The following is a 27,199-nucleotide window of genomic DNA, read 5'->3' on the forward strand; positions in this document are numbered from 1 at the left end:
GTTTCTAGACTGGATTAGCTGAGGAGGGAAGACCCACCTTGAACGTGGGCAGCCCCATCCCATGGACTGGGGCTCCAGACTGAATATTAAGGAGAAAATGAGCTGAGACCAGCATTCGTCTCTCTCTGCTTCCTGACTGGGTCGTGACCAGCTGTGACCCAGGGACAGGTAGGTGGCAGTGGGTATATGATAGAGATTATATCCCATCGAAATAACTCTGGATCTGACCGCGAATGAAGCGAGGGAGGGGCAGGTGTGTCACTTCTTCTTTAACAGGTGAATGCTGCAGCTCTGTCTGGTCAGGATCGGAGGGCGGGAAGGAGATGAAACAAGAAAATCTCAGGAGACGCTCATTTGTGAAGCCATGGCAAGCGTTTTAATGACAACTGCCACCACAGGTTAAATAAATAGCTTTGAAAATCTATTGTAAATGCTACAAATATACGTGTCCAATGTCCAACCAAGGTCACCAGGACAGGCTTCCAGGACCTTTTCTCAGCTACAGATTTTAGTAATAGAGAAAAAAAAATGAAAACCATGGCCATCCCCTGGTATGTCTATGAGTGCTGCTCAGCTGAGGGTCACAGTACCGGGTGTCCTCTCCCTCTGCCAATGGACGGAAAGCGCCAGGCCCTGGACATCCTAGGAGTTCTGCTTTTCATGCGATCACTCTGCTCCGAGTGGACACGATTCTGTTCTGTGCTGTCACACGGCTGTGCAAAGCCACAGCTTGATTGACAATCTAACATAGATTTTTTTTTTTAATCATTTTGAGCTTACGTTGGTTCACCCTGCCCAATAAACTCTGATAACTCAACTCTACTCCCAAGCATCTTTTCTGTTAGTTCAGGACAGTGCTGGCTGTCTCTTGTGGTAGCCAATGGCCCATCTGCCTGGCTCGGAAACACCCTGCTCTTCTGATTGGACTACCATCTCTCTACAGTGTTCACACCGACGGAGACACCGAGTCTCTGACTTCACAGGGAGTGGCCGGGTGTCACAGTGTGTGCCCTGTTCTCCTGGTCACGTCTCATTCAGACAGCGGTGAACACTCTTCCACCCACTGGCCTGACCCAACTGATGATGGCTATGGGACTTGCTCTTCCCACGGGAGGAGCTGAGCATTTCCTATATTGTTTAAAAAAAAAGCCAGAAAACATCAACAAAGCAGGGAGATATAAAAACAGGTTAATGTTACCACATAAAACTCAGACTCATTGATGATCTTCCTAAAAAGAGGAAAAAAACCCTATCTAGTGAATAGAAATATAATTTATATTTCATTTAGGAAAATATACCACTTGGTCCTTGGAAATAAGCATGGAATTCAATCAAATGGAAGCCTAGGACACAAGAAGGAGACATGGAAGCAAAAAGGGATATAGAATCATTCTTTCTAAGAGACAACCAGGGATCAGAAGATGTTCTTCGTCCTGGGCACCAGGTTGACAGACACAGGCTGTCCTCAGAAACATGAAGATTGAATTAAAATGGAGGCTGCCTCTTTAGCGAGCCCTATGTTTACATTTTGTTCCTTTGTTAGAAATATAAACCAACAGTCGTTTGTGTCTTTTTATTTGTCTTTTTTGTATTTTTTTTAACAAATATTTTTGGTAGCTTGTCTGCAGTGTATCTTGAGTCAGAAAATAACCCTCTCACCTCTGAGCAGTTCTGTCATGGATCCACTCTGCCTCCCTGTGGAGTCAGAGACTCAAACTTCTGGAAACCTATCCATCCTCAACTGCTAAAAAAAAAAAAACCAAACCAAACCAAACCAAACAAAACAAAAAAACCCTTTAATATAAAAACCTCCCTTCCCAGCTTCTAAACAGCTAGCTGGCATTTTGTGGGCCCCAGTCTTCCTTGCTCAGTCCACCGGGAGCTTGCTCCATCCAGCTACTCGGCCGAGGGAAGGAAGAAAGGAGGACACTGTCTGAGTTGGAGAGGTGGCCAGAACACTACACATTGTCTTGGAATTTCTCCAGATAGGTTCTGAGTTCCTTGGATGTGCCCACATCTAGGTCTTGGCAAACCCATTTGATGTCATCGTTGCCACTGAGGATGGAGTTCACTGTGGGGCAATTGTCCTCAGGTGGCATGGTGAAGGTGGCAAACTTCACCTTCTTCATCTTGGAGGTGGGTGAGTTTGCAGGTTCCTGCCTGAGCTCCCTGCCCTGCCGCCCCCCGGAGCCTGGTGGCCTGTGGACCTGGCTCTGCAGGTGCTTCTGGGAGCCACCATTGAGAAGCAGGTGGTTGCTCTCTTCGCAGCCGCCCAGCCCTCGGTCTATGATGGTCGTGTGTTCATCCTGGGGTGGTGACACATCCCCAATGTTCTCCAGGAGTTCTGCCTCATTGCCCAGCCATACCCAGTCGTGAGAGTGAGTCATGGATGCCTGGCCTTCCAGAGGCACTTGTTTGTGCCTGTACTTGAAGGCAAAGGTGGCACAGTTAATGAGAAAGACAAGTATGGCCAGGCAGAAGACCCCCAGGAGGGCATACATCCCAATCTCCAGGTCACTCAGGCCATGGGCGGTCTGCATCAGACCATTCTCCTCCAGGGTGCTTCCGGCCTTGGGGAGGTCCACATGGGCTGGGAAGTTGGTGAAGTCTATGGGGATGCTGTGTAGCCTGGCCCCATCCAGCCTGCCACTCTTCCCCACTTTGTTATCCAGCAGGGACTTGGCCGTGGTGGTGGCACTCAGCGGGACCCCTTCTTCACGATCCCCAGGAGAGTTGCCATGGTAGCGTTCATCCTGGCCTGGGCGTTCCAGGTCCTGAATCTTCTGCCGGCGATCACTGGCATGGTTCTTTATTTCCTCCTCATCCTTATCTCCAGTCTTGATGGCGTCAGCATCGTCCCATCCAAACTTGACCCCCGTGTGGCCGATGCCCACAGCCAGCACGCTCTTGCGTTTGGACTTCTGACAGGCCTCAGCGATGGACATGTCCACTCGGAGCAATGGGCCCTGGCCTTCTCCTTCAGCCACCACAGTGGGCCACCAAGGTGAGAGGGGCTGTGGGATGGACACGACCATCTCGTCCAAAGAGGTAGTCGTCAAGGAGAAGTCCTTGGTGTCATAGATGTCCAGGGGTGTCACTGAGCCGTCACTAAATTGGAGCCATGTGCTGACTATAGCTTCCTGCAGGGACAGAGACCATGAGAACCACTTGGGGGGGGGGTGCCTTATCTCCAGGGACTCATCCTAGAACAACACCAAAGAAATAGGAAGGGTGACATGGAGTCCTGATCTGGTGTCAATGAGGTGGGGGAAGTGAATATGTTTTCCATCCAAGAGATACCCTAACACAGCTCCAGCATCAGCCAGATGCAGAAAACACACACAGTCCTGGACTGGCTTTTTGTTATCTGTCAACCATTTATTTGTGGGCTTCATTAGCCTCATAGGACAATGGGGACTTGTAGAGGTGGGCAACTGAGGCAGGAAATTCTGCCAGAGCAAAAGACCTGAAACTGGAAACTACGGGCTGGGAATGTGGACCAGTTGGTAATATGCTTGCCTAGAGTTCATGAAGTCCTGGGTTTGACTCCCCATACTGCCTAGCCTAGATGTGGTAGAGCATGCCTTTTTTTTTCAGGGCTTGGGATGGAGTTGGAAGCAGGGATATCAGGAGCTCGAGGTCATTCTGGGGTACATGAGACACTGTCTCAAAAAAAGAGAAAGCTTGTCTTCTCTCCTGTGATGGTTAATCTTGGTTGTCAACTTGACTACATCCAGAATCAATAGAAGCCCTTGCTTCTGGGTACTCTTGGGAGGAATTTCCTTAATCAGATTACCTGAAGCAGGAAGACCCACACTAAACCTTGGCCGCACCTCTATTGGCAGCCCAGATAAAAGAACAGAGAGGAAAGGAAGCATTGCTTTTTGCCTGCTTGCCCTCTTGCTGGCAAGTTCATCTATCCTATTGCTGCTGCTGGAATCATATCCAACTTCAGGTTTTCATCATGGACTGAAGACCAGCAGCCCTTCAGGAATCACCCAGAACTCCTGAGCTAGACTGGAACTGCAGAGACATCCAAGCTCTCACTTTGAACAACTACCAGGCTCCCTACTTTTCCATCATGAGACGGCCATTATTGGACTACCTGGACCACAGCCAGGAAGTCACTCTGCTAAATCCCCATTTAATGTAGATCTTCATCCTTTTAGTTCTGTTCCTCTAGAGGACCCTGACTAATTTCTCTCCCCTCTCCACCCTATTCTTCCACAGGGTCTAAAAAGTGCCCTTTGCTTTGTGTGTGGGGGGAACAGAAAAGCAAGATTATCTTCCCTTTGCAGGGCCCAGATGTGCCATGGCCCACTCTGCAGGACTGTCAGGTGGCCAACAGTGACATGCCTATGACATCTGGTAGGCTCAGCTCAGCTGCCTTAGAACAGACCAACAAACCAGCAAAGTTCAGGCCAAAAAAGACCTGCAATCGTTCAGCCAAGGCCCAAACAGACATAAAAACTCTTCCACTGTGGAGATCAGGGAAGGGAGTTTGAGTACTTCTGGCTCCGTCCTCATATGCTTGCTATGCTCCCAGTAAGCACAGACATTGCCTACTGCACAGACCAGGGATAATGTAATGAAATGGTGGACACAGACCCACCTAGATGGACTGCTCCAGGGCATTTCCTGTGGGAGCCCTCACCTTCAGCACCGTGGACAGAGCCTTAACCTCCTGGTTACCGGGACAAACCTGGAACTCTTTAAGAAGGAATCACAGAGAACCTATGCATATCAGCGGTCAGCTCAGAGGATGCCTCTCTTGCCAAACAGATGCCACTACAACAAGTTTAAGCAGCGTGTCCCTCAGCTGTCAGGTTAGCAAGAAGTTAGCAGAGCTGTGCTATACTGGAGACCCAGGGATCAGCCAGTGCCCAAGCCTCATTGTCAGGCGTACCCAGAACAGCTATGCTTAGCCTTTCCCTAAAGGCTCACTGTGGTGCTCTACCCTCATCACTAGACCAGTCCTGGTTGTGGGAGCCTTTCTGGTTGCTCCCCTGGCCACACCCACCTCAGCCCCTATTGTGACAGCAAGAGGAGGCAGAGGGAGCCTCTTTACAGAAGATAGGTTGAAAAATCTATTTCCTCTCTGCCACTGGTGGAAATAAGAAAGCTGTATTCAGTCCTGGGCTGGTGTGGCACTGCCTGTCGGTTACAGGGAAGGGAAGCAGAGGAACGGACTGGAAGCTGGACCCAAGTGAATATCGAACCACACGGAGCTCCTTAGGAGCAGAGCAAGGTAAAGCAACAGCTGCAGAAGGCTCTCCCGATAAAAGCAAAACTCCATCTGTGGGTAGGCGGCAGGTGTCACAAAAGGCGCGTTAAAAATACACACAGGAGGTCTGTGGACTGGCTGAGTGGATCAAAGCACTGACTTGCAAGGCTGACGCCACAGGAGTTCAATCTCAAAAACCCACTGTCAAGGTGAAAGGAGAGAGGACAGACTGCTTAAATTTGTCTTCTGACCTCCACACATTTGCTGTGGCATGCACATGCGTGTGCACACACACACACTCTCATACATACACACACACTTTACTACTACTACTAATAATAATAATAATTTAAAAGCTAAGATGATCAGACTAATATTAGAGATGCAGGAACAATTGGAAAAAGCTGGGTTAAAATAAACCAAGAAAAAAAAAAGATTGCTAATGAAATAAAATGGCAAAGGAAAAATTGAAGCAGAATCTGTACTAGGAGAGCAGCGGTGAGGGGGGAAGGCAGGGATATGTGGAGACCTACACAGAATTTCTAGAAACGGAAAACTGAGCAGGTGTGTTGACAAAAGCCTGCAGTCTTGGGACTTGGGAGGTGGAGGCAGGAGGCTCAAGAGCTGAGAGGTCCATCTCAGTTACATAGCAAGTTGGAGGCCAGCCTAGGCTACACGGGACCCCCCATCTCAAAGAAAAGAATGGAGGAAGGGAGAAAGTGAGTGAGTCTCTTGGGATGCCTTATGCAGCAGGCAAGGCACGCCCAAGGAGAGAGCCAGCTCACCAGCCAACACAACCAGCATGGTTACTCAGGACTAGGAAGACATAAAAGACAAGACAGGCAGATGGAGAGGGATAAGGAGAGCAAGGACAGTCAGTGGTCCAGTTACAAGCTTCAGGAGGAAGTCGGAATGAGAAAGGCACAATTAAGCAATGGTGACTGCAATCCACCGCGAAGACAAACGGCAGCAGTGGAAGGAAGACTTCAGGCGGTGCTGTCTGGGCACTGGCTGTCCCTGAAGGCATGAATGCCTGCCTACAGGCCATTCCTTCTGTTTAGGGCAATTGAGGCTGAGTCTCTGCTGTTTGAAACAGAAAAGCCAGAGCGAAGTTCTGTAGAGCAAGGGGGATTGCACTGGCCACCACTGACCCTCTGCTCCCCGCTATTTTAAAGCATGACCATTTTATTGGAGGTTGAGAGAAAAATACAGGACAGGCAAGATGTAAATCTTGGCAGCTGCCTGGAAGAGGGAGAGAGAAACCCTTCCCATCTCTTGAGTTAACGCCAACAATAGAAGTCAGCAAGCAGCTCTATGTGGGGTCCATACAGCTTTCAGAAAAACAAATAAACAAACAAACAAAAAACAAGAAAGCTCAGAGTGTGAGGGCTGGGCACACTTAGGATTTTGCCCAAAGATTAGAAAAAAAGGGTAAAGGTGACTAGTTATGTTTCTGAGTTAGACTCTGCGCTAACTTGAAGTCTCAAGATGGTGTGGAACAGTTATCCTGCCGCTCAGCTGCTACGAGCTTGCCTTTCCACCATCAACTTTGCGTATTCATCTTTGCTCACAAGCATCCCCTGGCTTTGGAGCCTGAGTTCTTGAGTGAAGCCAGAGATGCCAAGGAATTCACAGCCACCAGGGCTGTCCCGGATGAACAATGGATCAGTGGTGTTATACCGAACCCAGCTCCCTCGTCCTTTGAGCGTGGTACATCCCTGGCCTTTTCTAGTCTGGTACGGTCTCTCAGTGGCAGAGTGGATGATGTAGATACAGGACCTGCCTTCCCTTCCTCGCACACTGTCTGCTTTGTCTGCTGAGGGGCCTTGATTGTCCAGATAAACAAGCAATCCTGGCTTCAGCCTCAGCATGTGGGGAAACTGATACGGACAGAATGTGGCCCTGTGCCTTTGGTTTTTACACTTGGAGCTCCATCTCTGTCACCCAATAAGGCCCATTCTCATACTCAGACCTCCTTCCGGAATCTCAGGCAACTCATTTGATTTTTTTCTTCCACCCAAGCTTAAAAATAAGCAAGGCTCGTATCCTAGATTTTCAGAAAGGAAGCTATGAATGACACACACAGGAGTGTCTGCCTTGTGAGATAAAATGCTGTGCATTGTGGCTGCCTTTCATCTGGAATTAATTTTTCTTCCCCCACCTGGACAGAGAAGGACGTTAATATAAACCAAGTCTTGCTCGAAGGACCGATAGTGGGACTGAAACTTCAGTCTGGTCAGGGCCAATTCCATCAGCTCTGTCTTGTGATTGAGATCTGGTCCTGCTATCATCTCATTACAGCAAGGCTGGAAGCCTCCCTGGAGAATCCAACACACGTCTCCCAAGACGATAAATGCCAAGTGACTTCAAATAACACGTGGCCACCAGTGATTTAGGCCCTGCTTCTTTAGAGAGCCATCCTTGCAAACTGAAGATGCTCTATCTATGAGTCTCCTGCATCTGGCCTGGGCATGCAATTACTGCTGGTTGATGAAGACAGATGGGTCATGTTGGATGTGGATAGTGGTTTTTAATCCTATATCCTAGAGGCTATGCTGCCTGTCCATTCCAATCCATGTTCCATTTTAGCAAAGAGTTTCCATATTTTTGACTTTTTTTCTTGTTCTTTTGACCCTCATCTTTTTTCTAACATGAAGATCCGAGGTTGATATTAAGTGTCTTCTTCAGTGACTCTCCACCTTGATACAGGGTCTGACTTAACCAGCAACCCTCTGGAATCCTATTGTCTCCACCTCTCCACAACTGGGCTGCAAGCGTGTAACAATTTTTTACTCTCATTTACAAACCGTTACACACTGTCAATTCCTGCCTTCAGGGAGAAGGGCGGAGGAGCCATCACTGCAGACTGGACAAGGCTGGAAGGCACTTCCAGTCTCTCTAGTTGATGTTCGGGACCAAAGTGAGGTAGCAACTGTCTACTGTGCTGGACAGGATGGCTTGTTTGTTTTTTTGCTTTTGTTTTGTTTTGTTTTTTGGGACAAGGTTGCTCTGTGTAGTCCTGGCTGTCCTGGAACTCCGCCTACCTCTGCCTCCTCAGTACTGGGGTTAAAGGCATGTGCCACCACTGCCTGGCTCAGGATGGCTTTTCAAAGACAGCTTGGTAGAGTTTCCAGAAGCTGGGTACATGGTGAGGGATGCCTGTCTCATCTGTGTCACATGGTGCAGTTCTCTATGGGACAGGAATGGCTTCCTGGGCTACCTAGCCAGGGGATGGTGGAGTTATCGCCCCATTTAGGGTCACCAGTTCCTGCTGCTGATGGTAGAGGAGGGTGACAGAGCCTGGGGCAGACTATATTGTGGGTGAGGGAGGTGAGAAGTAGAGTAAGAAGGAATTGATGGTCACAAGGACCTAAGTGAGGCACCCAGACAATTACAATAACTACGAGATGGGGACCTCGTCATTCACAACAAGGATCTTGCTCCCAAACAGCAAACCCCTGGAAGTAGATCCTTCCCTGGATGAGAAGTCAGCACTGTAACACCCTGAGTGCAGGGCCCAGCTGGGCTTCCACAGAACTGGGACAATGTTGCAGTAAGTTGTTAGGCAGTCCTAATTGTTACACAGCAGTAGCTAGCTGATACACCCAGGTGTGCTGAGTACCATTCCAGGGTCCTTCTTGGACCCTACAGCAGGGATGATGAGGTCATGTGGATTTCACAAATCATGTGCCACCTGTTGGCACCTCTAACTCAGTCATAAAATAGGCAGCTTGTGTCTGCTAGTACTAAACCCTACAGGGCATCTAGGATTTTTCTGGATTTCTCTAGAAGCACCAAACCTCCCCGGCTTTGCTCTGCCTGCACAGATGGTCACTGTGTTCTGTCTTAGTAGTGTGTCTACTCCCACAGAGCCTGTTTTTTTCCATTATACTGTGCGAAGGACTGGAGGCCCTACTGCCTCCTTGTCTGGCCTAGAGCCTGTTGCCCATGCCAATCACAGCAGGCCAAACTCCTGGCACACTCTGTCCACACTGGGGTTTACATGGAGTCTCACTGCAGCCTGCCAACTTCTCCTGACTGTGTGTCACCCGTGGGAACCAGCTTTGGAAACAAATGCCTGAGCCAATATGAGGCCTACCCTGGTGGAGTCATGAGGTCCCCAATGCTTCTATTCTTAACAATGATGGATTGTAACTGTCACTCACAGAGGGAATGGTGACAGAGACCTTCTTTGTAGCTCACAATAGTTGATTCCAATATAATTCTCAGACATGAGATGAAGTGGTTCCCTCTAAGGACCGAGGTCCAGGTTGGGCCCTCCCAGAGCTCTACCTCCAGAATCTTGTTCAGTTCAGAAGTATGTGGTACTCCATGTTCTCTTCTCCCTTTCTACCAGCTCCCAACCTCCACTGACTTGTAATGGTGTTTGCTGTGAGCCTACCGTGCACAGCGGAGGGTCAGCTCTGCAAAGCATTGCCCCCACGACAAGTTACCCTATAGCCCATTTCCATAAGGTCAAAAGCAAACATAGGCGTGGAGGACATGTTAGCAGTAATTTCTGTGGTGTAGAGAATGCATAATGGAAGTGGGAGAGGAGGCAGAGATTGGCAGGGCTGTGAGGATGGCCTTTGTGAGCAGAGGGGTTGAAACTCTGGGTGCAAATGAGCCAAAACAGTGCGGAGGGGAGAGTGAGCTCAGGGGAACACATCTCAGATCAGAAGAAATGCAAGGAAAGGATTTCAGAAGGACCTGTCAGGCAGGGACCTGTGAGGCACAAGGGAGTTTCAGAGAGTTGGGGACAGAGAACCAGGGACAGAGAGCAGGCAGGATTGTCCCTGCCGGGGTATATGGGTCCTGGAGGAATCTGTATCATTAGGGAAACACAAGGGAGCAGTTGACCTGGTCTGTCCACTGCCTCCTCAGCCCAGGGGAAGGAATTGGGGAAGGAATGGGAGGAGGCTGTGGGAGTGGGGTAAGTTTGGGTTGGAGTGGGGTGGAGAGTGGGAGCAGGGTGAAGGGTGGGAGCTGGGTGAGGGGTGGGAGCTGGGTGAGGGGTGGGAACTGAATGAGGGGTGGGAACTGGGTGAGCAGTGGGAGCTGGGTGAGGGGTGGGAGCTGGGTGGAGGGGTGGGAGCTGGGTGAGGGGTGGGAGCTGGGTGAGGGGTGGGAGCTGGGTGAGGGGTGGGAGCTGGGTGAAGGGTTGGAGCTGGGTGAGGGGTGGGAACTGAGTGAGGGGTGGGAACTGGGTAAGGGGTGGGAACTGGGTGAGGGGTGGGAACTGGGTGGAGGGGTGGGAACTGGGTGAGGGGTGGGAGCAGGGTGAGGGGTGGGAGCTGGGTGAGGGGTGGGAGCTGGGTAAGGATTGGGAGGTGCATGAGGAGTGGGAGCTGTGTGAGGGTTGGAAGTTGCCTGAGGGGTGAGACCTGGGTGTGGGGAGGGAGCTGGTTGAAGACTGGGAGAGAAGTGCAGTGTGTGAGCTGGGTGAGGGGTGGGACCTGTGTGATGGGTGCGAAGTGAGTGAGGAGTGGGAGTCGTGTGAGGGGTGCTATGTGTTATAGGGCTTGGAGTGGGTGGGAGTGGCAGCAGGTTAAGGGGTGAGATCTGGAAGAGGGGTGGGAGCCGAGTGAGTGATGGGACCTGGTTGAAAAGTGTGAACAGGTGGAGTGGTGGATGCTGGGAGAGGGTTGAGAGTTGGGTGAGGATTAAAGGATGGGTGACAGATGGGAGCTGGGTGAGGAGTGGAAGTTGTGTGAAGGGTGGGAGATGGATGAGGGGTGAGGGGTGGGAGAAGGGTGAGGGGTGGGAGCTGGGTGAGGGGTGAGGGGTGGGAGAGAGGTGCAGTGTGTGAGCTGGATGAGGGGTGGCAGCTGAATGGTGTGGGAGATAGATGAGGGGTGTGTGTTGGGTAGGGGTGGGAAGAGGGTGAGGTGGGGTGTGGGTGAGGGGTGGGAGAAGGGTGAGGGGAGGGATCTGGGTGAGGGGTGGGAGAAGGGTGAGGGAGGGCTCTGGGTAAGGGGTGGGAGAAGGGTGAGGGAGGGCTCTGGGTAAGGGGTGGGACAAGGGTGAGGGGAGGTATCTGGGTGAGGGGTGGGAGAAGGGTCAGGGGAAGGTATGACTTGGGTGAGGGGTTGGAGCTGGGTGGAGGTTTCAACTGGGTGAGGGTTGGGACCTGGGTGAGGATTGGGAGCTGCGTGGGGGGTGCTGAGTGCGGGGTGTGAGCTGGAAGAGGGGTGTGAGCTGAGTGAGGGGTGGGAGTTTGTAGAGGGGTGGGAGCTGGGTGAAGGGTGGGAGAGGAGTGAGGTTGGTTAAGGGGTGAGTGGTGGGGGAGGGGTTAGAAGTTTTTGAAAGGGTGAGGGGTGGGAGCTGGTGAGGGGTGGGAGCTGGGTGAGGGGTGGGAACAGACTTAAAGTTTGGACATTGGGTAAGGGCTTGGAATGGGTGAGAGGATGCACTGGGTTGGGTTTGGTAATGGGGTGAGGGTTGGGAGCTCGGTGAAGTTTGGAAGAGGGTCGAATGGTGGTAGTGGAGTGTGGCACGGGAGCATTGTGAGGTTTGGGAATATGGGGACGGTAGGGAGTGTGGTGTGGTGTGGGACTGTGGCGTGGGTCGGAGCGGGAGGATGCTGTCAGTCAGTCATCTTTCTCCACTCCCCTGCTCAACCAGCCCCATGGCCTCCCTGTCCCACCTAACCCCTACCTGTTTGGGGGCACGCAGCAGCTCCTCAGCTGTGACCACAGCTGTGGTAGCCTTGTTGTTCTCTGCAATGGGGTGCAGGGTGACAGACAGCCCCGCCACCACCTGGACAGTCAAGTCTGTCAGGGACACTTTGTCATCCAGCACAGTTACAGTCTTCTCTGCCAAGATGGAGTCGGACAGTGGGGACAGCACCTGTGGAGACAGTGGGGGCACAAAAGAGCCATCATGCTCATTTCCAGGTATAGGAACCCGTGGTAAGATCCCCTACTCCCCTCTAGATGGGCCAGAGATTCTGAACATAGACCATAAGGAGGCACAGGCTTCTGTCACTGTTAATGGCTCCACGCTGAGCCTTTTTTGAGCAGCCCTTCCCTGAAACTTTACTTCTGTTGGTAAATAGAAATAATCACAAAACCATTCCATTTTAAGAAGGAACGGCCCCTTCCCTTTAGGTAACGGACCATTCGTACGGTGCACAACCTACTTAAGTGTACTTGATCCCGCAGGCTGCATGCATGAAGAGCTGCACATCGACTCGGTGCAGCATGAATTAAATTCTAAGGGAACTATGGATCGGCTGGGATAGCAGAACTCTACCAGTCCCCGCCTTCCATCATCACACTGCCTCTCCGTAGAAAGCCACCCTGTCTCATCCTACAAGCCCAGGGTTGGGCTGGAACTGTGCAGGTGAAATGATAGAACAGTTACCATGGGGTTAGCATCCTCCAGGACATTCTAGAAGGGTGGCAAAAGCCAAGTGGGACTTGAGGGGTGGAGGAAAGCTACGCCTGTCTGTTATCTGACCCAAACCCAACCACCCTCTACATTCTTTTGAGTGATACAATATTATAAATTGTATTGAATTAAATGCACAAGATAATGGAGTCTCGAAGCGAGAAGGGAAATTCCAGGCTCACCCTCGCCTTTGCAGCAGCAGTATACACAGGGCAAAGGCAAGTCTCATGCAAGGGGGTAGAAGCCAGTCTGGAGAACTATGTGGGAGGTGGGGCTGGTGGGAACATGGGTGCAGCCCTTGAGGTGGGCTCCCTTGGGTGAGAGAAGGCTGGAAATGGAAGGGCTGGCCCAAGGCCAATTCTTGTTCCCATGTCACCCTGTGGAGCCATCCTGGAGACAATGAACTATTCACAGTGACCTGCCTTACCCCAGGGAACCCCTAGTCCCAGGAAGAATGGTACCAGCCAAGGACACAGAGCCCGAGTCCCTGCTTCCTACCTGGATGGTGGTCATCCCAACTTCCCGCCCAACCAGGACCCTGCTGTCTTGCAGGGTGGCTATGTGCGGGGACTCCAGCTTCATGAAGTCAGCCACCAGGTGGGTGATGTCAAACTGCCAGTCTGGACTGAGGAGGTGGCTCAGCTGGCCCCAGGGCCCAGCACCCTCCGACACAAACTGGGTGAGGACGCGCACCGTGGCATGCTGGAACTGCAGGGCACAACCCCGGCCTCTCTGCTCCTCTTCTTCTTCCTCTTCGCTGTCCCGAGTGGGTCTGTGTGGGAGGAAAGGTGCTGTCTCAGACGTGGGGGGAAGAAGTATAGAGCACCACAAGAGGGCAGGTGTATGCCTCAGTCTCAGAAGTCAATGCTCAAGTCTTGGGTACCCATGGGAGCCAGGCATCCATTTCTGGGCAATGCAGAGGCTTGAGTGCATTGCCTGGAAAATGAAGGAAAGCTGCCATTTCCTAAGCTCACATGGCCCCATAAGCAGCCACTGTGTGTGTGTGTGTGTGTGTGTGTGTGTGTGTGTGTGTGCCCGTGTGTGTATGTAGAACCAAATGACACCTTCAGGTGTCATCTTCAGACATTTTCTGTTTCCTCTGAGACAAAGTCTCTTCTAGGTTCAGAACTCACGGATTAGGCTAGGCTGGTTGAATATCAATGCCCCACCTGTCCGCCCATGCCCAGCATTTTCTTTTAATGCACAGTCTAGGGATGGAACTTAGGTTCTTCTGTTTGCACAGCAAACACTTTATCGAATCATCTCCCTAGGACACTAGTTACTCTTCTTGACTCTTCAAAAGGAAGGGGTTCTGGGGAACTGCCTGGGAACCACCTGACAGTCTGTAAGGGAGAAGTGTGAGTGAGATGCTGGGTTTTGGTGGCAGCCCTCACTCAGCTGAGATGTGCTTGTTCGGGGAAAACTGTGATCCACACAGGGGAATGGTTGGTGGCTTTCTTCAATGGGAAGCCCCTGTTCCAGGGTGAACATCATCCCACTCTGCCAGGGGACCTGGAACTGTGACCTCCAAAGAGTATTCTGTCAGGGTTAGGGAGATCATGGCTGTGGGAACACCAGCTTCTACTGCATCCTGGGTCCTGCCCTGGTCCTGTCAATGGCATCTGTAAATTCAATCAGTGCTGTTGTGGCTGAGGACATCTTCTCACCCACGGCTCACCTCTTGCTGGCTACGATGGGAACCCGCCAGCCCTTAACCTGGCTGAGTTCTGTGTCAGAAACCTCGATCTGCAGGGGAAGCCGGGGCACCCATACAGTGACATGCAGGGGTGCGCTCAGGTGCTGGTACGTGAAATTCACCACGGAGTCCACCTTGCCCTTGATCTCTTTGCCATTGACAAAGACATAGTCACAGTGGTCTGACACCTGCGAGATAGAGGAGAGAGAGAGAGAGAGAGAGAGAAGATGGAGGTCACGTGGCCGTGTTGATAACCCACGTTCAGTTCTTTTAGAGAGAATGCATGCATGTGTATGTGTGTGCGTGCATGTATGTGAATTTGTATGGATATGTGTGCATATATGTACATGTGTATATGTATGTGCATATGTATGTACTGTTTGTATGTGTTATGTATTTTGTGTATGTATATATATGTGTGTGTATGTGCATATGTATGTATGCATGTGTATATATGTATGATGTATATGTTTGTAGGTACATATAGCATGTGAGCACATGCACACAAAAGCACATGATGTTGGGTATCTCCAGTATCACTTTCCACCTTATTTTTGAAACTAGAACTCATTTATTTCAGCTAGGCTGGCCGGCCAGCAAACCTCTAGGTCCTGTTGTGTTTGCCCCTTCACAACAGGGATTACAGGAATGTGCTGCCACACCCAGTTTTCATACGGGTGTAGGGAATCTAAACTCGGGTCCTCACTTTTTCTTGGTGAGTACTTTCTAGATTGAGCCATCTGCTCTGCCTCCAGTTTGTTCGACTTTATTGTGAAGCAGACTTGCTTCCAGCGCAGAGCCCCCGACAAGGATTCAGTGTCATTGGCTTAATGAGAAACCGAACCTAGAGAGTAAGAGTGCAAAAGCAGACCCGGGTATGCAGAGGAAGAGAGAGGCCCGTGGAAAGGTGCACTGGCTGCTACTGTGTGCCTCGTGAAAGCATCCATAATTGCCCATCTCATGGGCAAGAGGCATGATATTTTCCAGCTTCCAGTTCCCAGTTCTCAGGCTGAGGTTGCCTTTGCTGGGAAAGAAAGCAGAGAACAAACTGAGGTGAGGGCTTTCAAGCTCCTGGTGAACTTGAATCTGCAGAGAACCGTGGCCGAGGCTGAAGTCTGGGTGTGCACAGGGCCTGTGGGAGCCTCCAGGAGCATCATGCAAGCTGATGTCTGCTCAGAAGGTAAGCGGCTCCACTCCCCAGATGGCCAAGGGGCCTGGCACCTTCCCAGCACATGCTTTCTCACAGTCTCTGCACCCCTCCCCTACACAGTTCCATTGGTCATCCGTGGTTCTCAGACTTTGGTCTAGGGACACACTTCCACCCCAGCTTGCCTGGCCTGAGCATGTCATGAGTCCCCGGGATGCTGCTCCACCCAGGAACTCTGGGATCTTTACATTTGGACTATCACTGTTCTCATAAGAGTGGGGTGGGATATCAGGGTGACTTCCTGCCTTTGTCTGGGTCTGCTCTCCTTCCTTTGCCTTCCCTCCCCTTTCCTTCCATTCCTTCTTTTAGAAGCCTTGTCCTCAAGAAGGGTGAGGGGTGGGTGTGGGGTGAGGGGTGGGGGAGAAGCAAGAAGTGGGAGTGGGGTGAGCGGTTGGAGTGGGGTGAGGGTGGTACAGCCAAAACAATTGAGACCCTAAGATGAGGTAGAAGCAACTGTGGCGCATACGTAAGAATTTAATCTGAAAACTTCCAGCAAGTTCTTAACCTTTCTAGGTCCATTGACTGCAATGAGAATCTACTTAGAGATGATTTGTGCTGGCAAGTTGCATACAGGTACAGTCCGGCAACCATTTCTGAGCTAATGGTGTTACCCACACGACACCACACTGAGCTCCAACTGTCATTTTCATATCTATCTCCTACTAGACAGTGTCCTCTGGAAAGAGCAGAGCCCCACCTTGGTATCTGGACCCCACCACATAACACCCTGTACTGAGCAATAGCTGTTGTGACCAGTCACCCTACTCTTTCTGCGGAAGGACCAGGTATGGCTACTCTGGGCCCCACTTTTGTCTCTTCTGTTTGCGGGGCAGATGGTGAGGGCTGGGCAGAGAGAATTCTCTCCATCTGCTGGGGACTGGCATGGAGCAGTTGGGAGGGGCCGCAGGAAGGGGTCTTTTCAGTCACCGGTCAAGAGTGGTTAGAAACAGTTTCCACACTGTGTGAGGATGGGAAGCAATTTCAGTCATTGTCCCAGACTTATCATTAGCATGTAAATGCTGTCCCGGATCGGGGAACATATTAGCATAATAGCCAAGCATAGAGTCTATCACTAATCACATCTTTAATCAATGTTGTAATTTACAGACCATTGACTTTCCTCATTTATTACCTTTCTGAGCTCGGGTGGGTGGGAACCTTGCCTCTCCAGAATATATAAATGATTAGGAGGGACACCAAAGGTACAACGGTGCTACACACGATAGCGCCATCGTCCCTTCTGTTCCTGATGGTGTCGCCGGTGTCTGGGGAAGTCTCCGGATGAATTAATCATGTCCTAAGCGGCTGGCAGTGGGGACGAGGGTACCGCACAAAATGAACAGGTTCTCTTACAAAAAGAAACTGATCCCTGCAGGAATGTTTCCAGCTCATTGGCTGTGGTTCTCAGAATCTTTTCATCTCCGTTAGTGGGCTGTGCACGTGAACTGGATGCTCGGTGGGCAGTCGGGCCAGCATTAGGCACCTGTCCACGGAGACCTGGAGGGGAAAAGCTAGGTTGTGGGGTACATAGCCAATTGTCTTATTTTGATGGCCCTCAGGGGCTGGTGTTTTCTGATGACACTACCTGCCTCCTGGGGGAGACCCTGTGAATCAGTTTCCATGGAGAAAGCATAGGTGCCCACTGCCAGTCGTTGATGTCTAGGAAACTCTCATCTAGCCACTAGGGCCTTTATGGGTTTGTGGATACACAGCCTGTGGTATCCATCCCAGCCTCTGACTTTTGAAGATTGTGGTGGGACCATACTCACATACCTCACAGGGTCTTGTGTGATGCTAGCCTGGGAACCCTCTGAGAATCACTCCTTCAAGTGATACAGCTATGCATCTTCTATCCCTATTGTGCCCGTCGTTGCACAATATTATTATTAATATTAATATTAATTATTATTAATTATAATTATTAATTACAATACTTTAAATGCCATCTCTAATAGCAGCCTATCTTCGAATATCCAACTGTTTTCTTCCGCATCTCTGCTAGCGGGAGGCTCACAAACCTTAGCCCTGCTCGGCCTTCTTGTCAAAATAAGATTACATAATGCACATTTCAAATGCAGCAAATTCAATAATCAGACTCCTGGCCCAATTCCTTTCTATTTTGGTGAAATTCCACTGTGGATGAGTGGAATTCAGGCACAGGGAAATCAAAATTGCCTCCTGGACATCCCTGAACTCATGAGCCAGCTCTGTACATATAGAATGTCAACGGCTCCCATGCAACCAGATCTCATTTCCCACTTGCAATATGCCCTCCCACCAGTGCTGCGGAAACCTCAGGGGAGCTTGGCATACAGGCAGTATCCTATTTTGCAGATGAGAACCCCGAGGCCTGCTGAGGAGGGCAGCTTGCCCACAGCAGAGAGGACGAATTCCATTTATAGCCATAAGTTCAACGCTCACCCAGACTGCTCCAACCCTGCACGTTAACAGACTCTAACATGAGACGGTGGCCTTGACCCAGCTGGCCTTCCTGCCACATGGCTCTCTGCATCGTTTCCATTGCTGAGGTGGCAGGGAAAGGCAGGCACGGAGAGGAGCCGCTGACTGGCAAGCGGGATGTGGACTTCAGCCAGGCCAGCAGCATGCCGGAACCCTTCCTAAGGCTGCTCTGGCCCTTGTCCATTTGGTCCACCCCGGGCCAGTCTGCTTGGACAGGCTGTGCCTTTCTGAGCTCAGGCAGGGGACAGATGGTCAGGAAAATAGTGTGAGCCGAAGGAAGGAACTTGGTGAAGATATGGGCAGGGCTGGAGGAGACCAGTGGGAGGAGATGGTGTCTGCCAGACCTACAGTGTTGGGAGGCGCATGAGCTTTAAAGCATGCTCAGCATTCACTTCATTCCAGAACATGGTTATGGCCTTTGAACATGGGGACTTTGCAAATGCCATTAGTTTAGGAAGACACCACTGTGGCTTACATATGACCTAGATCTTCAATTTGTAGCCCAGGACAAGCTTTAATATTTTTTGAATCCTAGACCCCTTCTAGACTCTGTAAAAGCCTTAACTCACGGGCAGGCTCATTGCCACATCCTCTTACTATTCCCACTGCTGTCTCTTTGTCTTCTCTGTCCCAGCTTTTGGCCCCTTCTGGAAATCATGGTGTTAATGATTGGGGGATGGGGTAGAACACTGCAGTTGGCAGATACTGTGGAAGAGGCCAGGGTTGCATATCAATACTCTGAAAGACTCAGTGACAGTCCTTTATGCCAAACGATGGGTACACCTTAAATGTTAACTGTACTAACGCTGAGAAACTGAGTCTGAATAAGATACCTATGCTTTCAAGTCAAGCACTATCTATCTCTTCTGCCCACACACCTATCTTTTTTAACCCTGGAGGCTTGTCTTTGTCACGTGGGTCTTGGGAGCTCTACAGATGAGTCATGGATACTGAGACTCAGAGTGGCTGGGTTCCCTGCAGTCACTCGGAAGGCAAGTGACCAAGCAAAGGTGTGGGCAGGGTCTCTCTCTGTCTGTCTCCAGCCTCCACACTAAGTTGCCACACTGGACACTTTCCGGACATGAGCAACACCCCACAGAACACTGCTGTCTGCCCAACACTGGGCATGTGCCTTACTTAGCCCTACTGACTAGAGCTGTCAGATGTGTCTTGTAGGATGCTTATGAGCATCTTCTGCATCCCTAGATGTCAGTGGTCCCAATCCGACATATCACAGTCTAACGGTCTCAGATATTGCCAGGTATTCTCTGGGGAGAGAGGACCACTGGTAGAGCCATAGTTCCAGGGCCATTAAGTAGTAGTGATGCTTTATCCCTGAAACGTTGTGAAATAGTAGTAAGTTCAGTCAAGTTTGGTATCAACAGGAACCCTGGGACAAACAAACCCTAGAGAATTCTCCTGTGTCCCGGAGCCTGAGCAGGGATCTGGTTTCACAGGGGTTGATACCCTTTCATCCCATGCCACAAGTTTGCAGCGAGGTCCCTGAGATCCACTCACTGAATTTATGCCTGGAGATTATGACAGGCCACACTGGAAATATCACAGATTCCTCCCTTAAATACCAAATCATTAGCCCATCACTGCTGGTGTCTAGCAATTTACGGCCCTAGGAGCACCTGGAAAAAGACAGGCTAGGCTATGGACTGAGGCAGCACCCTTAGGGAGGCCATCATGGGCATCCCAGAGCAGGTTCAAACAGCCCTGTACAAGCAGGCACTTAATGTTACATATGCCCCCTTTTTAATAGGCTCCACCGTCCCTTTCCAGGAGGCCATCTTGCTCAAAGTCACTCCAACCCAATACTGTTTAGCACAATGCCTGGATAGTATTTCTGCATCTTTTGCTGTTGGTCTCCTCCATCAGTGGCCAGGCTCGTGAGGGTGGGTCCTCAGCTGTTTTATTTCCTGTTACCCCTGTCTCAGGACAGCCATCAGTCTTCACGGAGTGAGTTAGCCTGTGATTTATGAAGACACCAACTGTGCACTGTCAACACTCGTGTGATTCAAGGATCAAGTAGAACAACTTCAGGCTCATGATCCACGCCATGTCACCGGCTGTGAGACAGCTTTATTTTAAAGGTAGGGGACTAGACACTTTGTGATGCCACCCAGACATTGGCAATACGGATACAGCATCTAATCTTCCGCAACCCTTGTTCTGGGTAGCCGTGGGCTAGCTGCTCACTGCGCTTCTCCAGTGTCCTGACCCTTCATCTCCCAAAGGAACCTCAAGGTAGAAAGGTCGTCTTCACAGACAGATGCTGAGGCACTGATGAAGCTACATCTGGGGCAGAGAAGGAATAGATTCTTTAGCCTTGGAAGCCTTTTTACCAGGCTGTTGGCTTGCTTTCATGGCCCAACATTTCCAGGCAGAGAGATTCACAATGCACTGCCAGGAATCTTGGCAAATGACTGCAAGAAGCTGCTGTTACTACAAAACAAACTAGGGCTCAAAAAGCCCTTGTGCATGTTGAGTATATTTACACATATTTATGTATATGTGTGTGCGTGTGCTTAAGGCCATGTACACATGGAAGAAGCCACAAAAAGAAGAACCTGCGACACTGTTATACAGAATATCTGGGGTCCAGAGAAACTGACTTCAGAGTTTGTGTGTAGGCTATATGTGTGTGCATATATATCTGTGATTATATTCTATGTATACATGGGTGGTTTATGTGTGTATGTCTATGAACATCTTATTTGTGTGTGCATGGATTATGTGTGTATGTGTCTGTGAATATACTGTGTGTGAGTGTTTGAAGTATGTGTGTACATGCATGTCTGTCAATGAACTATGTATGTGTGCATGTCTGCAAGTAGATTATGTGCATGTGTATAGCGCATGAGAGTAGACAGTGGATGAAGAGGGAAGAAGAGATCTAAAGGGAGGGGAATAAGAGAAGGTGATGAAATCTGTGTGACAAAAAGAAGGGCAACTTGGAGTGGAGAAGAGGACCAGGATGTAGGAGGATGGATGGGAGGAGAGTGGGGGAGGGATTGGATAAGAAGAGGCATAATGACACATAATAGCACAATACATATGAAAATATATAATATATATGGAGAATATATATGGAAACCCATTACCTTTTATAGTAACTAAAAATATTTCTAAAGAATCAAAAATAATTCTAAAGTTCAGGGGGCTGGAGAGATGGTTCAGTTTTTAAGGGAAGTAGCTGCTCTTATGACCAGAGTTTTTTTTTTCCCCAGCATCCACATGGAGGCTCACAACCATCCATAAACTCCAGCTCCAGAGAATCCAACACACTCTTCTAGCCTCTCTGCGCGCACGCACACACACACACACACACACACACACACACACACACACACACAGCTAAAAATAAAATCTCATACTAAAAAGTCCATGGTGAAAAATAATATGGATGTCCTAATGTCATTCTTATAAATGTGTGGCCATTTGTATAAAACACTAGTTTGTACATGTTAGACCTGAGAACAGCTACCCTCCCCACAGGGCCAAGTTGACAGATTGGACAGATTGAGTGACCCAAACAGGAGTCATTAGGAAGTGGTAGCCATTGGCTGATTGGCAGATATCTGTTTAGGGGACACTTCCTAGAGTGCTTGGATGGGGGAACATGGATCAGTGTGTCGTATCTATTGGGCTCTCCCAAGATGCCAGAGAACTCCCAGACTTGTGGTCAGTTACTGCCCATAACACAAGGCCAGAGTTTTCCCGAGCCAGGGTTCCTCCCCCAAGATACCATCAGCTACATACTCATGTGTCATGAACCCCATCTACACCCATTTATGAGATGGCATTCAAGATATGGGTTTAGGGAACTACTGGAATGGGGTACCCGGGAACCCCATTTTGTCACACAAAGCCATGACAATGAAAGCATCTGGACCCAACATCTTGTACACGCGGCGGAATGGGTACTGGTTATATGCACACTCCCCGCTTCGCCCCACAGTGTGCCCAGTCGCATACAGGAGCTCTGCAGAACTGGTGACCTCAGACTAGCGCCGGAATCCCAGGGATGAGTCTAGGAGATGAACCTAAGCCCTGGAAAAGAGCACGGGTCCTGAGGATATGAGCCTAAGACCCAGAGGGAGGAGCTAGGTACTGCAGATGGGGCTGATTGCAGGAACTCACTCCTACACTAAAGCTGCCGGCTCCACACCTCTCTTGCTGATTGGACACTCTGCTCTGCTGTGTCAACAGCCAGGGGATGGCCACCTCCTGTTTCATTCCAGGAGGCAATTTTCATTTTGAACACACTTATTTCCCTAAAGATACTGATTGCATCCCTGGAAATATCAGCGACGGGCTCCATGCCATTACCCCTTATGTGAAGTTAAAGGTTGCTCTCCGTGTAGCCACGGTGGCATTTATTTCTGGATTTGCTTCCCACCTGGCCTGCTTAGGCTGAGAGGTAGCTTCTCTGCCTCTAGAAAATTAAGCAGATGTGCAGTGGTCCTCCCAACCAGTTGCTGCCCATCCAACTGAGATCCTATGTTGTTCCACCAACTTCTCCCGTGCCCCACCTACTACCAGCCCAGTTCATTGGCTACCTCTGCTCTCGCCATCTTTGGATTCAGCTCAGAGAAGATTTAGGTCTCTCCTGCACTGCATGGTGAGTATAGTGAATAAGGGTGATTACTTTGAAAGTTTCTAGAGGAAGAGATAAGTAACAGGAGTGAGAGCGAATGCACGTGTTCTCAGTCCCTCAGAGGCATTTCTTGAGGTATAGATTTAAAAAAAAACAATGTTCTTTATGGTAAATAGATTTATGCTTAATTTGATAAATAAATTCAAGAAGGGGGAAGAAGGAGAGAAAAAAGAATGAAGAAAGGAAGAAAGAAGGAAGGAAGGAAGGAAGGAGGGAGAGAGGGAGGGAACAGGAAGAAAGAATGGAAGTGACGGAGAAATCTGAAAAATACAATTACAATGGGCAGAATGAAGAAGTGAGGGCGGAATGGTGAGTAAAGCCACTGCAAGTGTGGGTACCTGAACCCCATTTGAACCTCTCACTTCAGTATAAACCTTTCCAGGGTCTGAAAGGCTGGAACAGATCCCCGGCAGGCCCACGTACCTTGATGACCTCCTCATCCATGGCCTTGCACTCCACCAGCTCTGAGATGTCCCTCACGGTGCTGTTCTCCTCCACCGACACCACCCTGACAGGCATGGCCACCGTCTTCCCCGTGAGGATGGCTGTGTTCAGGAGTTCGGTGTCCTGCCAAAGAACCAGACACACCAAGTCAAGGGACAGTCTCCATCCCGTTGGTACTAGGTGCTGCTTAAGCATGTTTGTGAGGTGAGCGTTGGGCCACTCCTGTTAGATGCAGTGTGGGACTGTCCTTAGGAATGACATCAGAAGAACATTCTTGGGAACAGAGTCCTAAGAGTGCTTGACTTTTGACTTACATGTGACCATCTTCCTTGCTTCCAATAGCAATAAAAAACACATTTTCTTTATTTAGTATCGCAGAGACCCAGTAGAAGTGTACAGCAGCTGGCTGGCAAGTAACAGAAACCAATTTTGAGTATTCTGGGAAGAAAGGTACCAAATTGGGTTGACTAATGCCTGTCTCTACCTGCAAAAGATGCTCAGAGCCTGGGAGCATGTCCTCTCAAATGGTATGATGGCTAATCTCGTTTGTCAACTCGACAGCCTGGGAAGAGAGGAAACCTCAACTGAAAACCTGCCTCCGTCAAATCTGCCTGTGGGGTATTTTCTTGATTGATGACTGATCTGGGAGGGGCCTAGCCCACTGTGGATGGTGCCACCGCTGGGCAGATGCTCTCAAGGTGTTTATGAGAGTGGGCTGAGCGGGTCAGGAAGAACAAGCCAGTAAGTAGCACTCCTCCAAGGAGTGCTGAAGACAGGAAAGGCAAAGGGAGACAATTTCTAGGAGGGGCATGGCCCTGATGCTAGCTAGCTTTCCCCTCGGGTTGCAAACCTCTACCCTTCAGAAAGGAGATAGGGTGAGTCCTCCCTCATGTCTTAGAATGCCGAGTAGCTGGGGCTGCCAGTGGTGATTTACTCACTGAGGGGCTTCCTTTGTCTGTGGTTGCCCTTTGCTGTGTTGGGCATGAGACCGGGAGCCTCCTACAAGCTAGGCAAGTGCTTTACTACTGAGCCACATCCCCTAGCCCAAAGTTTCCTCTTTGAAGTGGTTTTTTGGTTATTTGTTTATTTTGTTTTGCAAATCGAACTGTCCCTCTCTGCTGTCCCTTGGGAGGCAGCTCCACCACACCCACAGGCACAGTTGCTCAGTCTCTTTGTGTCAATGTTCTGTAAAATCGCATGCAGACTCCATTGAGTGACAGAGGAGAACACACTGTTCTTTTGAGTCTGCAGGGTGATTACCACCTGCATGCAGTTCTCTTGATGGCCGGCACAAAGATGCAACCAGACCTTTGAGTCTAAGGCTCCACAGGCACCTTTCACCTAGGGCTCAATTTCCCCCAAGTCCCTCTCCACAAACCCTGCTTTTCTTCAGGGTGACCTTTTGTCTGAAGTAGACACACAGCACAGAAGGGTCCTGGTAAAAGCAGAGCCCCAGATCCTCAGTCAGGTCCCTTACCCTGCAGATGAACAAGGCTCTGCCTGCCTCTACAGAGTGCACTGGAATCCTGCAAGTCAAGGTCAGTACAGGTAATGTGCACAGGGTTGTCTTTCATTTTCTCTCTCTCTCGGAATGGTCTTCAGCGAATGACTTCATTAAGCAGTGTGGTCCCTTATGGGCTAATTGTGATTACCTTCCTAAATGGTTGTTACAGTTTCACAGCTGCACACACACACACACACACACACACACACACACACACACACGATTGTTGTCGTTGTCATCTCACGTTAGCCCTCATTTTTGGTCAAGCGTAGTTGGATGTCAGCAATTTCAGCCACATCAGTTTCAGGGATTAACAGTCACAGAAATAAGAAACAAGGAAAAAAAAACCCTTCGCCTGTGAAATAGCTCGGCTCACACTCATGGGAGATGTGCCCTGTATTTAACAGCCATTGCAATGACCAGTCAACTTCAGCAAGTTTGTTGCTATGTGGGCAGAGTGAGTCTTGCACTATGAATTCTTCCCTGGCTTTCCTGTCAACTTCAGAATCACCTAGATCACATTTATCCGGAGTCTTCGTGATGAGGTGGCTATATCATTTGTGACTATTTGACATCCCAGAACCGGCAAATCCAGATCACTGTTATTCTGAGTTCTTTTGGAGTATTGCACAGGCTAGCACAGATGAGGTGAATAAAGTATTTCCCAACGTGCTTGAGGCTGGCGGGACAAATCGTGATTCCGGGTCTGGCAAAGGCACACACCTAGAAATGTGCATGCTCATGCACACCTGCAGGGGTGCCCATGTGTGCACCCATGCCTGTGTGCATGTGTGTGCTGTGTGTGTTTAATACCAACAGAGTAGGCAAACATTTTGGTTCTTCCACTTCCCCAATACCTTTCCAGTGGTGCACAGTTCCTAATGATGTGGGTAGCATACTAGGTAAGAGCCCAACACCGCACTGTTTTCTAAAACCCAGACTCCAGCGGGAGCCCTGGGGAAGCTTTTCACAGGGTCTGGTGGGAGCAGTGATGCTTCCGATCTCCGGCCTTAGACCCAATCCAGAGAAGTGTTACGCTGCCACAGGCCATCTCTCCTTAGTCCGTTCTGGACACGGAGCAGTTCTGTCTCTGTCTCTCCCTCTTTCCTTCCCTCCTCACTTTCCGTGTGGGGGAGGTGAGGAGTGAGAGACAGAGACAAAAAGAGAGAGAGGAGAAAGAGAGAGAGCCCTCTGTATGAACACATGCCATCCTGTTGGCTTTATGAGGATCAAACAGGGGCTCATGAGTAGGATGTCAAAGCCACACGAGAACATGGATGTGTCACCACCACCTGGAGGCTTCAAGCTAATAATTACCTCTTGGTTTTCCTGTCTCCCCACTCACAACCCCATTATACACCAGGTAACTAGGCTGCTTTGCAGAAAAGAATCAACAACACAGGCATGTTAAATCATTCCCGCCTCTTCGAATCCTGGAAGAGCCTGAAGCTCCTAGTAAAGATTCCCATGTAATATGTTCTCACACCGACTGCTAGGTCCATTTCTGAACAAATTATATTTTTTCTAATCTTTTCTATAAAGAGAATAGAATTACCTTTGATACATTAAGAAGTCTGAGATACAGACGCACTAAAAATGACAGGGAAGTAACCAGTTGTGCCTGGGGTGCTTATCCCTGGAGTGTCTGTGGGGAGCATCCCCAGGGTTCTCAGGAGAGGAGATTCTGGGTATGAAAGAGACCGGGCGGAGTATGATTCAGCTACAAGAACTGAGCCACAGACAGGCTACCAGATAGGCAGAGCAGAGAAACCTAACACCAGGTAAGACCATTTAGATCCAGCTAAACCATAGGACAGGAAGCCTCTCTGGTTGCCCAGGGTTGGGGTAGGGACTATGTCTGTGGATGACTATGGGGCTCCCTTCCTGTCTGCTGAACACTGTAGAATCACGTAGACGCTCTGCATGCTGTACTCACATGCACAACAGCACATTCCCAGTTAGGTGGCAGGTTCAGGGGTGTCGTCAACTAAGCAGGGGGCACCCTGGTCTTCCATGTCTCGCAGGGTTCTGATTGTCCGATGACACGGCAGGATTACTGAAAACACCACAGTTGGATGGTCACAGTCACCTAGGGTGGAAGCATTGGCATCTCCTATGCCCACCTGGGGTCATTTGGCGGAGTTGAGGCTGGAGTTATTGCTGTGGGCAGTCAGGTCCTCGTCTGACCATGCTGTCCTTCTCCTAGTCCACCCCTTCCTTGTACCTTGTCTGAGTTCTCTGTCTTTGAAGTATATTTCTAATGTTTTCCCCCAAATCCCTGAAGATGAAACAAAACATAGCCCCATCGTGAGGGGTCCATATCCTTCATCTCTCTCTTTTCTTCTTCAGTGACCAACTTTTCTTCTAGGACCTCCTGAATGATCTCATCTAGAAGGAGAAAGGTCTTCTCTGAATTCAAGAATGGATGAGCTTCGGACCTCTGTAGCTCTTGTAGGTGGTACAAGAAGCAGAGGCAATCCCAATACCAGACGATGCCAATAGAACCTGCAACCCTCCTTACTGGCTGCACTTAACCTCAGATACATTCATGAGTAAATACCAGTTCACTGTAGTGGGTTTGTGGCTGAGTCTGGCATAGAATAGGC

General features: G+C 49.8%; 1 protein-coding gene and 1 long non-coding RNA gene across 6 annotated transcripts in view; one reads left to right on the top strand and one right to left on the bottom strand.

Moving 5' to 3' along the window:
• Positions 1–353: 353 nt before the first annotated feature.
• The window catches only part of Tmem132c (transmembrane protein 132C), a 305,762-nt gene continuing 278,916 nt past the window's right edge, over positions 354–27,199 (bottom strand). The window contains exons 5-9 of one of the 2 annotated variants that reach the window (XM_087903619.1): positions 23,069–23,212; positions 14,295–14,500; positions 13,310–13,388; positions 11,882–12,073; positions 354–3,140 (exon numbers count right to left, since the gene is read on the bottom strand). In XM_087903619.1, the coding sequence (XP_087759745.1) occupies positions 1,959–3,140; positions 11,882–12,073; positions 13,310–13,388; positions 14,295–14,500; positions 23,069–23,212 (1,803 nt within the window). In that variant the 3' untranslated portion in view covers positions 354–1,958. Of the gene's footprint in view, positions 3,141–11,881; positions 12,074–13,114; positions 13,389–14,294; positions 14,501–23,068; positions 23,213–27,199 lie in introns of both variants that reach the window. The other variant, XM_087903618.1, reaches the window with a different exon arrangement.
• On the top strand, positions 12,007–23,454 carry LOC125400031 (uncharacterized). 4 transcript variants are annotated; one of them, XR_015737291.1, is made up of 9 exons: positions 12,007–12,120; positions 12,388–12,568; positions 12,758–13,213; positions 15,405–15,492; positions 16,033–16,092; positions 16,186–16,304; positions 19,923–20,078; positions 22,428–22,609; positions 23,028–23,454. It is a non-coding gene; the product is annotated as an uncharacterized LOC125400031 (long non-coding RNA). The 4 variants fall into 4 exon arrangements; XR_015737292.1 differs by having other exon boundaries at positions 13,169–13,213; XR_015737293.1 differs by lacking the exon at positions 22,428–22,609.

This window comes from Myodes glareolus, chromosome 2, assembly GCF_982192425.1.
Source record: "Myodes glareolus chromosome 2, mMyoGla1.1, whole genome shotgun sequence".
Taxonomy (NCBI): domain Eukaryota; kingdom Metazoa; phylum Chordata; class Mammalia; order Rodentia; family Cricetidae; genus Myodes; species Myodes glareolus.